At 49.3% G+C, this 17,825-nt stretch overlaps 1 protein-coding gene across 7 annotated transcripts in view; it reads left to right on the top strand.

Moving 5' to 3' along the window:
• Positions 1 to 17,825, top strand: part of CACNA1B (calcium voltage-gated channel subunit alpha1 B) — a 189,844-nt gene that overhangs the window by 156,102 nt on the left and 15,917 nt on the right. For 6 of the 7 annotated variants that reach the window (XM_047830855.1, XM_047830851.1, XM_047830849.1 and 3 more), the window contains 6 exons: positions 1,062 to 1,178; positions 1,575 to 1,640; positions 3,242 to 3,333; positions 5,764 to 5,908; positions 11,438 to 11,565; positions 17,387 to 17,483. In XM_047830855.1, the coding sequence (XP_047686811.1) occupies positions 1,062 to 1,178; positions 1,575 to 1,640; positions 3,242 to 3,333; positions 5,764 to 5,908; positions 11,438 to 11,565; positions 17,387 to 17,483 (645 nt within the window). The remainder of the gene's footprint in view (positions 1 to 1,061; positions 1,179 to 1,574; positions 1,641 to 3,241; positions 3,334 to 5,763; positions 5,909 to 11,437; positions 11,566 to 17,386; positions 17,484 to 17,825) is intronic. The other variant, XM_047830852.1, reaches the window with a different exon arrangement.

Genomic DNA, 17,825 nt, shown 5'->3' on the forward strand with positions numbered 1-17,825 from the left:
GGCACCCAGCTCTCCCCAGGCTCCCAGTGCCTCCTGCACGTGCTCCTCTGCTGCTGCTCTCATTCAACATGCTGTGTTCTCTTTTCTCTTCATTTGACCACTGAATCTGGTGATACGATGTGTCAAGCCTGAGCTGCTTGCATATGTTAGAACACTCAAGTGGCAGGAAGCTGCTCTCAGGCTGTGGGTGGGCACCTGTTTTCTAAGCAGACAGAGGGTGGGAAGCAGCCTGGGTCTACAAGCACCCCCATCTCGTGGATACCACCCAGAGCCGTGCTCCCTGAAAGGGAGGTGCCAGTAATTCGAGGTGCCCCTGGGCCAGGGCGGAAGCCTCACTCCCAGGTAATCTGTGGAGTCCAGAGATAACTGTTTCTTTTTGCGCTTGATTTTGAACCCCTTGGATGAGGGAGCAGTGCTAGTTACCCTGGGATCTCTGGAGCTGAGACCATTTGTGGATTTTGTAAGTGGCTTCCGTGGTGTGAGCAGAGTCACCGACACGCCTCCTGTGGTGACTTGTCTGTAGGCGCCCAGAGCAGCCCCGGGGGGAGTGCGTGCCCCTCTGCCAGGTCCCGGGGCTTCACTGACTGTGTGGAGGAGGGAAGGGCCCTGCCACCAAGCCTGGGGTGGGGCCCTTCAGAGGCTCTCAGCGGAGAAGCAGCTCCGCCCAGCGCTCAGACGGCTCGGCTGTGTCCTGCAAGAGGTGGTCGGTGTTAGAGGCCCAGCCACAGTTGGTCTCCTGGTTCCATCTGGCAGCAAGGAGCTACTTCCGAGAACTCTTCTCTCTGTCCCTCCTTGTCGGGTCCAGGGGAGCCTAGAGTGGTGGGGTTTCTTTGACTTGCTGCATGAGAAGTGATTTGCAATGACAAGCTTTACTTCTGGAAGGTTTTCCGGTGGCCAATTGCTGCTTATACTGTAGAGCAGTGACTTTTTGTTCAGCCTCTCTCTGTATCCACTTTTCTTCAGACCACAGCAAGTCAGGGAGAGGTGGGTGGGGACCAACGTGCCTGCGCTTGCAGGAAGCTGGTTTCCGCAGGTTAGAGAACAGCCTCTCTTCCCTGCAGAACAACTTCATCAACCTCAGCTTCCTACGCCTCTTCCGTGCTGCCCGGCTCATCAAGCTGCTCCGCCAAGGCTACACCATCCGCATCCTGCTGTGGACCTTCGTCCAGTCCTTCAAGGTGAAGCCCAGGCACGGCCAAGTGCCCTGACCCTTCCCTTTGTCATGCACAGTGGTGTGGCCACCCCCTCTCTTGCCACCAGAGCAGCCCCCCTCTTGGAGGCTCCTTGTCGGCACCTATTTTCCTATGGTAGTTTATAAATACATTTTAAGTTATCCAGAGAGTATCTTGATAATGCTCACTGACTCTGAGATAAGCTTTATGACCGATTATAGATGAAGAAACTGAGGTGGTCGCCTGGTAGAGGGGCTTCATGGTCAGTGGGGGTGGATCTGTGGTAGCTGAGGTCTGAGTGGCTCCAGAGACCCGGCCACCATCCACTCCGCAGACGAGGCCCAAGCAAGGTGGCCGTTGGGCCCTCCCTGGAGCTGCTCCGTTTCCTGCGTGTCTCCACAGGCCCTGCCTTACGTGTGTCTGCTCATCGCCATGCTTTTCTTCATCTATGCCATCATTGGCATGCAGGTGGGTGTGCCTGCCAGGATGGGGTGCATGAGGGGTTCCTGTGCCCTGGAGCAGAAGGGCACTCATCACAGTCATCAAATGATAACAATGACAAATTGACACTTAGTGATGATTTCTGCGAGCCAGGTATTAGTCTAAGCACTTCATGAACTTAATTCTCAGAAGGGCTGTTCTATCAATAAAGGACACAGAGGTTGGGCACCAAGAGGTTGGATCTGTTGCCCAGAGTGGGGGTAGTAGCTGTGGGAAGATGCACTGCTGTGTTCCTGAGTGGAACCCCACTGAGCCATTGATGGGCAGGTTTGATTGGGTGCTGGACCCCCATGGTAGTGGAGCATTGGCACATCTTCCTGGTGCTGAGTGGCCTGCAGAGCAGCAGCTGGCCATTTGGATAGTCCAGAGAGTTGCCCTGATCCTTTAGAGGAAATTGCATATTACAGAAGAAAAAAGTCAGCAGGATCATATCAGATCGCTATACTGTCCAATTCAGCGTGGATCGTTTAGATTGCTTTTATTTTGCCAAAGAACCCTTTGTCAGCTATTTGGAAAAACATTTAAAAGACACAAAGCAGTGTTCCAGTTTTAAGCCTTTTGACATCTGGCCTCTTTCCAACAGTAGGGTGGGAGACGGGCCCAAACGTTCATGTGTAGTGGGAGAAGCCACTGTCTTAAAGGCTAGCTGAAAACTGATTTTTAAACTCTGTTTCAAGGATTAAAAAGTTCTCCCATTTTAAAATGTGCTGAGATCTGGGGCGCCTGGGTGGCGCAGTCGGTTAAGCATCCGACTTCAGCCAGGTCACGATCTCGCGGTCCGTGAGTTCGAGCCCCGCGTCAGGCTCTGGGCTGATGGCTCGGAGCCTGGAGCCTGTTTCCGATTCTGTGTCTCCCTCTCTCTCTGCCCCTCCCCCGTTCATGTTCTGTCTCTCTCTGTCCCAAAAAAATAAATAAACGTTGAAAAAATAATTAAAAAAAAAATAAAATAAAATGTGCTGACATCTGATGCTATTTAAAACAAATCTATATCTTTTCCTGCTTTGTTCTGTGGATGTACAAACCATAAATGTCATTGAGCTTTGTTTTTGGTGAATGTGTGATAGTTCATAAATTTTTCAGCCAGATTCCAGATTTTAAGCCAAGTACAATTACTGACCTGTTTGCATTTCTAACCCTGAAACGATATCAATTAAAATGCATAAAAAGCCCATTGTGATATTTGCATAGAAATTTAAAAAGAAACTTTCAAGTAATCTCATAGCTATTACCAATATAATTACTGCTTCAGAATCATTGATGAGAGAGTCAACTTTCAAATGCTTACAGCCCATGTCAACTCAGCTCCAGGTCCCACTTTTACTAGGCATGCACACTTGCATCTGTGGACTTGCTGAGCTGTGGGACATTGACATATTTGGCCTTGGAGAGGTTTCCTCTGCCCTGGAAATGCACAGACACCATCAGAGCTGGAAGCCCTGTTTCCTGCAGCCCCTGCAGTAGTGGTGGTAGCTAAGGGCAGTGTCCTGTGCCTTATGGGTCTTCTTCTGCCTGGCCACAGCTCCTGATGACCCAACAGTATCAGCCTGTGGCCTTCTTTTTTGTTTCAGGTATTTGGAAATATTGCCCTGGATGATGACACCAGCATCAACCGGCACAACAACTTTCGAACATTTTTACAAGCCTTGATGCTGTTGTTCAGGTGTGTTGTTTGGGAAGTCAGCCCACGCTCAGAGGCCTCTCCACCCAGGATGCACAGGGTGTGTGCTGACCCACGGGGCTACCCAGCTTGTGCTGGCCTCCCCTCAATGGACCTTTCCAGCTTCTCCCCTCTTTTCGTTGTCCTTTCCTAAGGGTTCCTGGGCTTCAGTCAGCCTGAGCCCCGTGTTAGTCTGACCTCCACCACCTCGTCTCTGATCCCTGACAGCGACCAAAATGCCTCTAGCAAGGCTGCAGCTGAGAGTCTGGGAGGACAGAAGGTGCCCAGCAAGGCCTTTTTTTGGTGTGCTGGCCATAAGCTTTCCGTCTGTTGGCCTTGTTGATTATGGTGATCTGTGGGATCAGGGGGAAGCAGAGCAGTGGGAACCCCTCTTGATACAGTATGTGCTACTCAGTGACCCAAGGAACTCAGCTGGCCAGAACTGCTGGTCTGAGTGCACCTCCACCTGCCCCCATGGCTCACAGGACTGCAGTTCTCTAGGCCCCAAGTCAAGTGCCAGGGTGGACTCTTGAGGGCACAGAGCTTGTTTTTGGCCAGAGCACCCCCGCAAAGGTGTGCTTGGGAGCGCTTGGTGCCAGCTGCTGTTCTTAGGCACAGCACACCCTCTGTGGATTGGAGGCTGTTGACCATGCTGGTTTGAGGGCTGAGGGGAGAGGACTGAATGTGTCTCCTTGCCTCCAGAGTCTCTTCCATTTAACCAAGCCCACCACCGTGACCCTGGGAGCGAAGGAAGGAGCTCTTTGTAGTGGCTAGAGGAGGAGGGGTGCTGACATCATTCCCTGCCTGGTGCCCCTTCATAAGGTGTCCACACTGGTGTTTATGTATGTAAATGCATCAGGCTGCTGTGAGGCCTGTGCTGGGGATGCCCAACACCACTAACCCCGTGCAGTGCACTCTGGGGCATGGGGAAGTTCTTGTCTGGAGGGAGATCAGAGCCAGGTCTGCTTTGCTGAGCTGCCTGGAGGGAGTGGTCTGACTCTTATTTTTTATATCAGACGGACAAGTGTCCTTAGGCCTACGCTTTCCCCAAATAGAATCATTTCTCTGGATTTTAGCTATTATGTTAATTTTATCGCTTCATTTATTAATGTCCTGCCTTTGCTGCAAGAGTTGAGGCAGGCCTGTGAAACCAGCCTTAGTTTTAAGTTTTTGTTCTCTGAGATCTCTTTTCCTCCCTGATCTCTATGTCACACGTGTACACCAGTGTCAGCCAGGCCTGGCACAGGGCAACTGCTCTGCAGGAAAAGGCCCCTGCCCCTAGCCATTGTCAATGAGGAGTGGGCTCTACTTGTGCCCACAACTGGCCATAGAAGCACACCAGATTAGGGAGACTCAGGCCTCTGGTCTGCCTGTAAGTCTCGTGCACATCCTGCCCTTGTGCTGGCTGCATATCCAGGGACAAAAGTCCAGGAAGAAGGGTTCTCCAGGGTGGCCACTGAGGTTGGGGGTTGTTCTTGGTGTGTTCAGGAAATAGCAGAGGCTGATGTGGCTGGAGTGGACTGAACAGGGACCACTGGGAAAGAACAGGCAGCAGGTGACACCGAGCTGTGGGAAGTTGAGTGTGAATTTTGGCTTTTGCAGCGAGACAGAGGTTGGTTGAGAGAAGTGACCTGATCTCACCTGTGTTTAGTGGGCCCACTGGGCTGTTGTGTGGGGACGATCAGTTAGGAAGCTGTTGCAGCAGATCAGGGGAGGTGATTGTTGCTTAGCCCAGGGTGGTGAGAAGTGGTAAGATTCTGGCTGTTTTTTCATAGTAGATGAGGTGATGAATAGAGTGTGGTGAGCAAGAGAGGAGGCAAGGATGGCTGCGGCATTTTTGTCTTAAGAAACTGGAGGGATGGAGTCACCATTTTTTGAATCAAGGAAGGCTGGGTGGAGGGGTGGGGGAGAGACCAGGAAGGCTGGTGGGCTCTGTTGGCTTTGAGGTGGCAGAGGTCCATGAAGGGACGCTCACCATGGTGCTGAATTTTGGTGCAGTGCCTTATTTTCAGTAAATAGTTCTTTCTGAGTTCATGATCAGTCCTAATGCCAGAGGATTCTTTTTAAGAAGCATGCATCTCTTGGGGCGCCTGGGTGGCTCAGTCATTTAAGAGTCCCACTTTGGCTCAGGTCATGATCTCGCGGCTCGTGGGTTCAAGCTCTGTGTTGACAGCTCAGAGCCTGGAGCCTGTTTGGATTCTATGTCTCCCTCTCTCTCTGCCCCTCCCCTGCTCATGCTCTGTCTCTGCCTCAAAAATAAATAAACATTAAAAAAAAAAGCAGGTGTTTTTTACCCATACCTTACATGTGAGCAGGTTCTCTGCGGGAAGGAACCCAGAGAGGGTGTGCACTTGAACCAGCTCTTCTGAGATCCCCTCCCAGGCTGGTCCAGGCCTTCCTTTATGGGCCTCATAGCTCTGCCATTCTTCTCAGGAGTGCCACTGGGGAGGCCTGGCACGAGATCATGCTGTCTTGTCTCAGCAACCAGGCCTGTGATGAGCACGCCAATGCCAATGAGTGTGGGAGCGACTTTGCCTACTTTTACTTCGTCTCCTTCATCTTCCTTTGCTCCTTTCTGGTAAGTCCTGGTCACTGTGCCCATGTGTCCACCTGTCTCAGTCCATCCTGGGTCCCCCTACATCTGTGACTGATCCCCGATACTGATTCATGTCGCATTACAGGCTGATTCCATGTTGATGGTCCTGTATCCCCCGAACTGATGACCTCATTAACCCTAAAAGGACCCACCCTGTGATGAGCTCCTGTGGGCCTTGCCTTTCCTTCTTAAAAAGGGTTTAAATTTTCCATGGGACAGTTGTCCCTTAGTCTTTAGCCTCTGCCATGGTGCTGGGATACAAAGAAGCATCACTCCAGCCGTTGTGCCTGGGGCTGATGAGCCTCAGGAAACTGGTGGTTGGAGAGGTCAGTGGACTAGGTCCTAGGAGTGTGGATTTTATTCCAAGTCATCAGACACCGCTGGGAAACTTTGAGCTGGGGCATGACACGATCTGCGTGATGTTTTAAAATCTTGCTCTGGCTCTGGCTTCTGGTCAGGAGAGGCTGAAGAGTGGTCAGGGAGATTATTGGAGGTAATAGTGCCTAGAGAAGTGTGGGGATGAAGGGAGTTGAGGTGCATTTTAAAGGTAGAGCCAACATGACTGATGATTAAACACAGGCGTGAGAGAAGAAAAGAGAGAAAGTGTTGCCTGTGGTTTGCTGGGGTGGTGGAGAAACAAGCCCTGTGTGCTGCCAGCAGGGATGTGGGGTGGTGCAGCTGCTGTGGAGAACAGTAGGGTGGTTCTTCAGTAAAGTGAAAATAGAAACACAGTATGATCCAGCAGTTCTGCTTCCTGGTGTATGCCAGAATTGAAGGCAGGAACTTGAATAAGTATTTGTACGCATACGTTCATAGCAGCATTATTCACAACAGCAAGAAGGTAAAAGCAATCAAAGTGTCCAGCAGCAAATGATTGGTAAACAACATGTGACGTGAACGTACAGGGAATATCATTTAACCTTCTAAAGAGAGGCAGTTCTGACATAAACTACAATATGAATGAACTGTGAAGTCATTATGCTAAGTGAAATAAACCAGTGAGAAAAGAAAAACACTGTATGGTTTCACCTTTGAGGTCCCCCGAACAGTGAAGTTTTAGAGACGAGGACAGGATGGTGGGTGCCAGGGGCTAGAGGAGGGGATGGGAGTTAGGGTTTAATCAGGATAGAGTTTCGGTTGGGGAAGATATAAGAGTTCTGGGGCTGGATGGTGGGAATGGTTGCACAACAGTGTGAATGTGCTTGATGCCATTGAACTGCACACTTGTGGGTGTTTAAATTGATAAGCTTTTTGTTATGCATATTTTATCACAATTTTTTTAAAATGATATTAAGAAAGACTTAACCTAAATCCTATTCAAACTCTTTGAAAAAATAGAAGAGGAAACACTTCCTAACACATCCTGTGATGTTGGCATTACCCTGATACCAACACTGGGAAAGATGCCCCAACAAAAGAAAACTACAGACCAATATCCCTGATAAATAGACAGTAAGAATCTTGAATAAACTAATTCCAACAACACGTTAAAAGGATTCTATACCATGATCAAATGGATTTATTCCAGGAATGCAAGGATGCATTTTCAACAAATGAAAATCAACCTATGTGATGAGGAAAAAACCCACCTGATTATCTCAATAGATGCAAAAAAAAAAAAAGCATGTGACAAAATTCAATATCCTTTCATGATAGAAACACTTATAACATGATGAAGAACATTTATGAAAAACGTATAGCTAAGATGTATTCAGTGGTGAAAGACTGAAAACTTTTCCCCAAATACCAGGAACAAGACAAGGATGCCCAATTTTATCGCTTCTATTCAATTCAACATTGTGCTGGAAGGCCTAGCTAGAGCAGTTGGGCCAGAAAAAGAAATAAAAGGCATTCAGATTGGAAAGGAAAAGGTAGAGCTATCTCTAGTTAAAGATGATGTTATTGTGTATATAGGACATCCCAAAGAATACACACACGTGCACGTGTGCGTGTGCACGCACCACACACACACACACACACACACACACACACAGTACTAAAACTAATAATTGAGTTAAAGTGTCAGGGTACAAAATCAACACACAAAAATCAGTTATGTTTCTATGCAACAGCAATAAACAACCTGAAAATGGGGCACCCAGTTGGTGAGCATCTGACTTCGGCTCAGGTCATGATCTCGCAGTTTGTGTGTTTGAGCCCCGTGCTGGGTTCCCTGCTGTCAGCACGGAGCCCACTTCAGATCTTCTCTCTCTCTCTCTCTCTCTCTCTGCCCCTCCCGTGTTTGTGTGCGCATGCTCTCTCTCTGTCAAAAATAAGTAAACATTAAAAAAAAAACACAACAACCTGAAAAGGAAACTAAAGAAATAATTCCATTTCCAGTAGCATCCAAAGGGACAAAATATCTGGGAATCAATAAATACCCATGGAAATGAAACACTTGTACATTGTGAACTGCAAAATATTACTAAAATAAGTTAAAGATGACCTAATTCAATGAAAGGACATGCATGCCCATGGATCAGAAGATTTAATATTAGTAAGGTGGCAGTATCCCCACAAAGTGAGCTCCACATTCAGTGTGATCCTTGTCAGAGCTTTAATGGCCTTTCTGCAGAAATGGAAAAGCTTATCCTCAAACTCCTTTGGAATGGCAGGCAACTCCAATTAACAAAAAAGATCTTGAAAATTAAAGACCAAGTGAGAGGACTCATATTTCCCTATTTCATAACTTACTACTATAAAGCTATCATAAATCAAAACAATGTGGCTGAATACACACTTTTCCAAAGAAGACATACAGATGGCCTACAGGTACATGAAAAGGTGCTTGGCATCACTCATCATCAGGAAAATGCAAATCAAAACCACAGTGACCTATCACGTCACACCTTTAGAATGGCCTATCATGAAAAAGACAAGAGATAGCAAGCGTTGGGAAAGATGTGGAGAAAAAAGAACCCCTGTCTAGTATTGGTAGGAATGTAAACTGGTGTAGCCACTATGGAAAACAGTATAGAGGTTCCTCAAAAAATTGAAAATAGAATTAAAATATGGCCCAGCAATCCCACTTCTGGGTATATATCCAAAGGAAATGAAGACGGGATGTTGAAGAGAAATATGCACGTCCGTGTTCATTGAAGCATTACTAACAGTAGGCAAGATACGGAAACAACCTAAGTGTTCATCAACAGATGAATGGATAAAGAAGATATGATACACCACACACACACACGCACACACACACACACACACACATACACTGGAGTATTATTCAGCCATTGAAAAGAAGGAAATCTTATCATTTGTGACAACATGGATGGATCTTGAGGGCATTATGCTAGTTGGAATAAGCCAGACAGAAAAAGACAAATACTGCATGGTGTCACTTGTATGTGGAATTTTTTTGTTGTTAAGTCAAATCCATAGAAACAGTAGAAAAGTTGTTGCCAGGGACTAGGGGGTTGGGGAAATAGGGAGAGGTTGGTAAAAGAGTACAAACTTTCATCTATAATATGAATAAAACCTGAGGACATAATATCAAACATGGTGACTAGAGTGGATAACACTGTATTGTATAATTGAAATTTTCTAAGAGGGTAGAACTTAAATGTTCTACCAAAAAAAAATGTGATCTATATGTTAATTAACTAGATGGTAAGAATGCTATATATATCAGATTGACACAAAGTACACTTTAAATATCTTATAATTATGTCAGTTATATATATCTCAGTAAAGTTGGTGGTCGGAGGGGGACACTGTGGTATTGGTATAGCCCAGTGAGGTGGGATTGAGATTTCTGAAGTAAGTCCAAATATGTACGGACAATTGATTTTTGACAAGGATGCCAAGACTGTTCAGTATGGAAAGAATAGTTTTTTTAAGAAATGGTGAAGGAGGTGTCTGAATGGCTAAGTCAGTTAAGCCTCCGCTCTTAATTTCATCTCAGGTTATGTTCTCAGGGTTGTGAGATCAAGCCCTGTGTTGAGCTCCACACTGGGTGTGGAGTCTGCTTAAGATCTCTTTGTCTACTTCTACTTCTTTCACTCTCTCTGTCTTAAAAAAAATGATGAGGAGACAACTGGATATCCACATGCAAAAAAGTAAAGATGAACCTCTATCTCACCACATACATATAACTGAACTCAGGATTGAGGAAAGACTTAAATATAAGAACTAAAACTATAAAACTCTTAAAAGAAAGCATAGAGGGCAGATCCTCATGATCTCTGATTTGGCAAAGGATTCCTAGATTTGACCCCAAAATCACAAGTAACAAAAGGAAAAATAAATTGGACTGTGCAAAATTAAAAACTTTTGTGCATCAAGAGGGATTATACAAAATGTGAAAATACACTCTAAAGAATGGGAGAAAATATTTACAAATCACATATTTTATAAGGGGATAATATTGAAAACACATAAAGAACTCTTAGTACTCAACTAAAAAAGGCAACCATACAAAAAATGGACAAAGAATCAGAATAGACATTTTTGCAAAGAAGATATATAAAATGGCCAAGAAGCACATGAAGATATTCAACATCTTTGGTCATTACGGAAACTCATATCAAAACCACACACTCCCTTCACACTCATCAGAATGGCTATAATAATAATTTTTTAATGGAAAATAACAAACATTGGCAAGGACTTGGAGAAATAGTAACGTTGTACATTGTGATAGGAATATAAAATGCAGCATCTTCTGTGGAAAACAGTTTGGCCAAAAGGTGGAAAGAATCCAGATGTCCGTCAGTAGATGAATGGGTAAACAAATTGTGGTATATACCTACTATGGAATATTATTCAGCCTTAAAAAGCAGTGAAGTTCTGACACATGGTAAAATATGAATGAACTTCACAAAGTCATGCTAAGTGAAAGAAGCCAGGCACAAAAGATCCTATGTTGTATGATTCCTTTTATATGAAATATCCCAAATAGACAAGCCTCTAGATAGAGAACAGAGATTGGTGATTGCTGGGGAAGGGGAGGAGGAAGGAATAAGGGAGTGATTACTTAAGGTACAAGGTATTTTTCTTGGGTGATAGAGAAATTTTAAAACTAGAGAGGTGGTTGTTACATAATATTGTAAATACATTAAATGACACTGAATTGTATACTTCAAAATGATTAATTGTATGTTATGTGAATTTCAACTCAATTTAAAAAAAAAAAAAAGCTGAGCTTTCAGCCTCTAGAGTCCAAAGTACTGACTCCGAAGTCACTGCTGTCCTTGAAGGCTAGCTAAGAGGAGAAGAAGATGGGGATGGGAGTTTGTGGATGTGAATTAGGGTTGGGAAGCAGAAGCAGAGAGCAGGAGAGGTTAGGGGGAGCCTGTGGGATCTAGGACCTTGGGGGAGCGGGCCACCGCCTGTGGGTGGTGGTGGCAGTGGTGGTGTGGCAGAGGCCTAGGGGCTGGCTGGGTTAGAGTGGCTTCTGCTGCTGTGATGACTTCACATACAGAATTTGGCCAGAGGGTAAGGGCTAGGATAGAGGGCAGGCTGAAGTCTCTTTATGTCACCCCTTTCCTCCTTCCTGTCCTACAGATGTTGAACCTCTTTGTGGCCGTGATCATGGACAATTTTGAGTACCTTACACGGGACTCTTCCATCTTAGGGCCTCACCATCTGGACGAGTTCATCCGGGTCTGGGCTGAGTACGACCCGGCCGCGTGGTGAGTGGCCCCCATGCTCTGTGGTCCTCAGGGCGGTCCATGCCACGGATCTTGGGACAGGGCTGGGTGGCTTCAGATCTGTGTCATGTGAGCGTCCCCCTCAGGTTTTGGTTGGGCCCACATGGTGGGGGGGGGGGGGGTGGTGGTGCCAGGTCTCCTGTAGGTGGCACTGTCCTTCTCACTGCAACAGTGCTTTTACACCACTCCCTGGGCTGAGAAATGCTGTCTGAGACCCTCAGCCTAGCCCTTAGGAGGTTCCAGGGGGTCTGTGAGTCTCAGGGCTCTTGCTGAATGGGAGTGTACTGTTTCCACACAGGTCTGTTACATGAGGGTCGTAGAGGGCTCAAGGGAGAGGGTGTGGACACAGCAGGAGGGCTGTCTGTTGGGGCCTCACCATCCTCATGAAGCTTGGGGGACTTCATGGCAGAAATAACATTCTCCCCGATTGGCTCAGGCTTCTCCCTCTCTGCCATCTCCTTTGGGAGCAGGAGCCAACATGCATCTCTGTGTCCCCAGCCCAGGCTAAAAATAGTGGGTGCTTGGTGAACTTTTACTGAAATTAAAGGAGCTCTACCAGGAGGGGTCTAGTATGTGTAAGACCCTTTGGTCACGTTGGGAAAGGTTTACTGTATTGCATAAGTGAGGGGTGATTCGTTTCTAGACAGAGCAAGTGTGTCATGAGGGGACTGGCTTGGGTTAGAAGATTGTTCCATGATTCATGGGAGGGTCCTGCACACCCAGGACATACTTTTCATCCTTGGGGCTAGCAAAGCAGCATGGACTCACCATCTGCCCATTTGTCTGTTCCTTCATCACTTGCTCATTCACTTGCTTATTCATTCTTTTCACTCTCCCAAGTGGATACTTGAGTAGTTATTCAGGGCATGCTCTCTGCAAGGCCAAACACAGGACATGGAGGGGCCAAGAGACCTGGCTGCTGGGTAAGGCGCAGGCCTGCTCAGTGCCTTCCTTGCTCGTGGTGAGCACTCAGCAGACATGAATGTGAATGAATAATGCATCAGTAACTGGGCGGGTGTCCATCCCTTCCCTGCTCTAAGGGAGCAAGAAGACTTTGAAGGTGGGGTGTAGCCTCTTCCTTCCTCCTCTCTCTAAGGCCCCCCAGCCTGCCCATGTCCCTCTCACACAGCTGTGTTTGGTCACCCCTTGTGTGGAAGAGGCCTGGAGAAGATGGTCAGTGTCCTCATGGCGAGGACTTCCTGCTCACAGAGTGCCTGAGGTTCTACCTGTTTTTCTCTCAACTGAAGCTCAGCATGAGGAGTGCTCCAGAGCTCTCTGACCCCTTAAGCTCCTGAAGGCCTGGGAGCTTGGCTGGGGTCCCTAACCCCCCTCTCATCCAACCTTCCTGGAGCCCCTACCCTTTCATGTGAGGATCCAGAAAGGTGCTGCGTGAGACCCTTCCCAAGCTGGGCAAACCCTGGAGCCACTGGCTACACCAGCAACCTTAGGGCACTTCCAGGCCTATAGTGTCTCTGGGTATTTTTCACCATAGTGAAAAACTTACAATTTTCACACAGTGCAGAACAAGTGTGGCTCTTATTTATGTTTCATGGTGTAGGTGACCATTTTTGTGGTTGGAGAGTCCTGTCATTTTGCTGATGCACCAGCACAATGGCCCTGCAGTACTCACTATCATTCTGGCATCCATAGGCTCAGAGGGTAGGCATGGGTTCTCTAGTCAGGAGAGCCCAGTCAAGTCAGAGGGCTGAAGAGACTCCAAGTAAGGCAGGCTTGAGGCTCATTCTAGGAAGTTCATCTGGACTGTGGTCTAAAGGCATGCTACTGTTTCTGGGCACGCTGTTTGTAGAGATGGTGTGGCAGAGAAACAGAGATGCTGTATGGGATGTGACTTGGACGAAGGGACAAAGGCAGGTCAGTGCGGGCCTGTGAGACGGGAGGGCTTCCCCCAAATATTTATGAACTATAGACCTAGGACTTCCCCTCCTCCAGCCACAGGTGGAGCAGAATTAGGACATACAGGAAATGGACTTGGGCCAGACCGTGGCTTTGCAGTGGTGCACTGGGCGGCTCGGAATGTTTTCCAAATCCAGAGTTCTTGGAAGTAGGGCCTCTGGAAGGGAGATTGGGAACTTAGTAAAGAAAGTGCTTATGGAAGAGTAGACAGCAGATACAAGCTCACCCCAGGGGTGGCATCTGGGAAGTAGCACACAAGACCGCGGTCCACAAGTAGCACAGATGTGAGTCACAACTAACACTCAGACTTGTTGCTCCCACCTGTGGCCTGGGCTGAAAACAACTTGCCTCCAGATGGCAGGGGACAGGGGAAGGCCCAGCAGAGGCAGCTGAGTGGATGGAGTCTGAACCCACATCCTTGGTAGGACAGAGGGTGGTTTGAACCTTTCACTAGCCTCCGTGGCAGATGCAAGGATGTGGTCATCTTTGTATCCCAGGTGGCCACTCTGGAGAGACTTAGAAATAACACAACTTTGTGAAATTTCCCAAGCTTTTATACGGTGTGTATGTGTGTGTTTGCACCTGTGTGGCTTTGTGAGTGTGTGCACAAGTGTATACATGTGTGCATGGGTGTGTTTGTGTGTATGTGTACAGGTCTGTGCACACATGTAGCACGTGTGTATGCATGTATGCAGCAGACATACATGTGTGCTTGCGTGCACATGGTTTGTGTGTGTGTGCAAGCATGCACATGTGTGACTGTGTGCAAGTGTGTGAACGCAGCGCATGTTTGTGCGTACGTGTGTGTGGACACATGTGTGCATGGGTGCACATGGGCATATGTTTGTGTGTGTGCATGTGTATGAATGCACGTGTGCGTGGGCATATACGTGCACGTGTGCGTGCGCACACATGCTGTGGAGAGATGAAGAAGGCATGGGGTTGTTGCTTTCTGATGCCGCCTTCTCGAACCATTCTCTATGTTGCTTCTGCCTTGCTTGGTGGTGAAGTGTAGAGACTCAAAAGGGGAATCACAGTCACACGTTCTGTGAGCAGTCTGTCACTTCATCTCGATGTTCGTCCATCTGCCCAGTCAACATTCCTGAGCATCCGCCGTGTGCTGGGGACTGGGGGCCTGTAGGTGAAGCAAGTGTGTGCTCTCAAGACATTGAGCCCAGTGGGACTGTGGGAAAACAGAGGAGTCATAGTGTGAGGCCGGGGGGGTATTTGAGGAGGGAGAGACTCCGTGTGGCTGGTGACTCAGAGGAGGTAGCATCTGAGCCAAACTTAAGAGGGCAGAAAGGATTGAGCTCTAGAGATGGGGGTAGGGGCAGGGGTGAAGGGAAGGGGGTCTGTGTCTGACGGAGAAGAGAGCGCATTGCAAAGGGGCTGGAAGTGGGGCTTGGACAAGTTGAGAAGGCCTTGAAATTTGGGATACACAAGTAGCTTTGACTTTGTTTTGTAGGCAGTGAGGACAGTTTTTGAGTTGGAGTTGACAGTATTATGCCCCTGCTTTACATCTGGTGTCATCTGAGGGGTTCGATGGTGGAAGAGAGAAGATGAGCCAAAGAACAGGCTGTGAATTGGGTTGGGTGATTACTGGGGCTGGGGGCTTTGCTGTGCTTCCAGCCCCTTCCTGGTCCTTTGGGTCCAGTGGAATTAGAAGCACCTTGGGTGAGGCCAGAGTGGGGCTTCTTCTTTCCGCTTTTCCAGAAGTCATTTGGAGCTGATTGGACTGAGGAGGTTCACAGTACAGGAAGGAGAAACATTGGTGTTGGCCGGGGTGCCCACCCTGGGACAAGGGAGTCTTTAGCTGGACCACCAGATTCCAGGAGATTCAGGAGGCAGGGACAGTCAGGAGAGCCAGGCATGGGGTTGCAGGCACTCAGGGAGCAAGAGGAGGGGCTGCCAGAGCGAGTGGGTGAACAAGGCCCCGCGAGAGATGGACCAGCGGTTTTGGTGTGTGCACGGTGGGGGCTTGGGACAGGGGCCGGCACTTGTTCTGTATGGTGTGTCTCCTGCCTGCATCAGGCTCTGGAAATTGTGTTGGGATTGCCAAGCCTCCCAGGCTCTCCAAGCCCCAGGATTCCCTTCAGGGAGCTGCCTGTCCAGCCGCCTGGCTCCTCCTCCACGACTGTGCAAGGACACATCTTCCTGTCGCAGGCTGGGCGGGCGGGCGGGACGGGCTCATCGTGCCTCGGTTGCCATAACCTGTGACATTTCCTTTCCAGTTGCCGGATTCATTATAAGGATATGTACAGTTTGTTGCGTTGTATTGCGCCACCCGTTGGCTTAGGGAAGAACTGCCCTCGTAGGTTGGCCTACAAGGTTTGCAACTTCAGAGCCTCCATCCGACATACTCTTCCCTGCCCGAAATGCAAACACAGCACACACTCCCTGCCTGGTTTGGGAATGACGACACCTCACCTCTCTTTCCTCCTGTCCTGCCCTGCCCCGCACTCCAACCTCCTGGACGCTTTGGTCCCTCATCTAATCTCCCGACCCCTCCAGCTGGCTGGGGAGAGGCAGCCTTCTGAGGCAGCGCACACAAAGCTTTCTGGCTGGGCCTTGAGGGCAGGGGTCGGCTACTGGGTGGGAGCCGGGGGCTAGGCCCTGCCTGTGCCAAGGAAGCAGCTGTCTTACCCGGCTTTGCCTCCAGGCTCTCAAGTGGGTGCTAATGGTCAGACAGGCCCGAGGCCAAGGGCCCCAGAGGAGGGGAGCAGGGGTACCAGCAGACCAGGAGCAGCTGCCCCTCCCAGTCTGAAGAGCCCAACAGCCCAGGGATTTCTGGTCCCTGGGGGAGGAGAGGACAGAGGCAGTGGAGGCCCAAAGGCAGGCCCTCCTGCTTCACCTCTGGATTGATTCACTCAGCCAAGGCTGGGAACCCTGGGAGGAGGGCCAGGCCCTGGGGCAGACACGCCTGCCAGGAAAAGTGGGCCCTCTTCTCTCTTGGGTGACCTGAACCCGACTGCGTCTCTGGGACCCCAAGCAGGTCCCACAGGCGGGTATCCCCAGGGTTGATGGGGACAGGCCTGGTGGCCTGTCTCCCTTGGGAAGGCATAGTCAGCCCCCAGACACCTCCCTGGATCTGGAGACTTATCCCATTAGTTGGCCCCAGCCCTGTGCCTGGCGTGCTGTCAGGAGGGTGCAAGAGTGGCCCCAAGCCACATCCCACCCCAGCTGCCCACCACGCCCCTGCCCCCTACCCCCACCCTCACCCCCCCGCAATCTCCCATTTCCTGCCCAGCCCTGACTCCCAGCAGCAGCCCTGCCCTGGGCGGCCTCGGGCGTCTCTGGGCTTGGAGCAGGACTCACCCTTCAAGTTTGTCTCTAGAGCCTCGGGACTCCTTGCAGAACAGCGTGGCTCTCGCTCTAGTTTTCTGGCTTGTTTTAGATTTTTCTCCACTTTTTTAGCCTCTAGGCTAACTTTGAAGCAAATTGAGCATTAAGGAAAGCTGATATTTCTGCCGTGGTTCTTAGGCCGGCCTCATCGGTCATGTAATTCTGTCTACCAGCTCTCCCGGCATGGTGAAACAGCTCTTTTCTGATTTGGCATTATCTGTGGTTTCTAAAAGTGTAAAATCAGAAGTTGACAACCCAAAGCCGCCCCGATGCAGCCCTTCCTCATCCCTCCATGTTCATTAGCTCAGACGTCACCCCTGCCCGCTGCCCTGCGTGGGGCTGGAGTGTGGAGGTGAGGCTGGGGGGGGCAAGGAGGGGATCGAGTCAAGCAGAAAAGTCCCTCATTTTACGTATTTTGACTTTGGCATTTAATCTGACGCTGGTTAACTGGATCTGTTTTCTTGTCTGCTTCCTCCCCCCGCCCCCTCTTGCCGCACCCCTCCTGTGGACCCCACTCTGCCTCTGCCTCTCTGGGCCGGGTCTCCAGTGGGCGCATCAGTTACAATGACATGTTTGAGATGCTGAAACACATGTCCCCGCCCCTGGGGCTGGGGAAGAAATGCCCTGCTCGAGTTGCATACAAGGTAGACCCCGACCCTGCACCCTGGAGGCTGGCTGTGCTGGGGCTGGTCTCCCGTCTCCTCTCGGGCTTGTCCGTCTGTCTGCTGCTCTGCTGTCTCACTGTTTCTTCCTTTTCTCTGCTCCAACCATCTCCTCCACCTTCCTGGACAGAGGGACACAGATACCATGATGGTACACCCGGCCCTTGTCCTTACAGGTCTGCCCCCTCTGAGAGCCCCCCAAAAGGCTCAGGAACCAGAGCCCTCCACCTGCCTTTTTCCCTTTCCTTCTCTTTCCTGGGAATTAGGAGACAGACCAGCTTTTTGACAGAAGCTGTTTTTGCTCTGGGCTCAGGACCGCACTCA

Source organism: Prionailurus viverrinus, chromosome D4 (assembly GCF_022837055.1).
Source record: "Prionailurus viverrinus isolate Anna chromosome D4, UM_Priviv_1.0, whole genome shotgun sequence".
Classification (NCBI taxonomy): domain Eukaryota; kingdom Metazoa; phylum Chordata; class Mammalia; order Carnivora; family Felidae; genus Prionailurus; species Prionailurus viverrinus.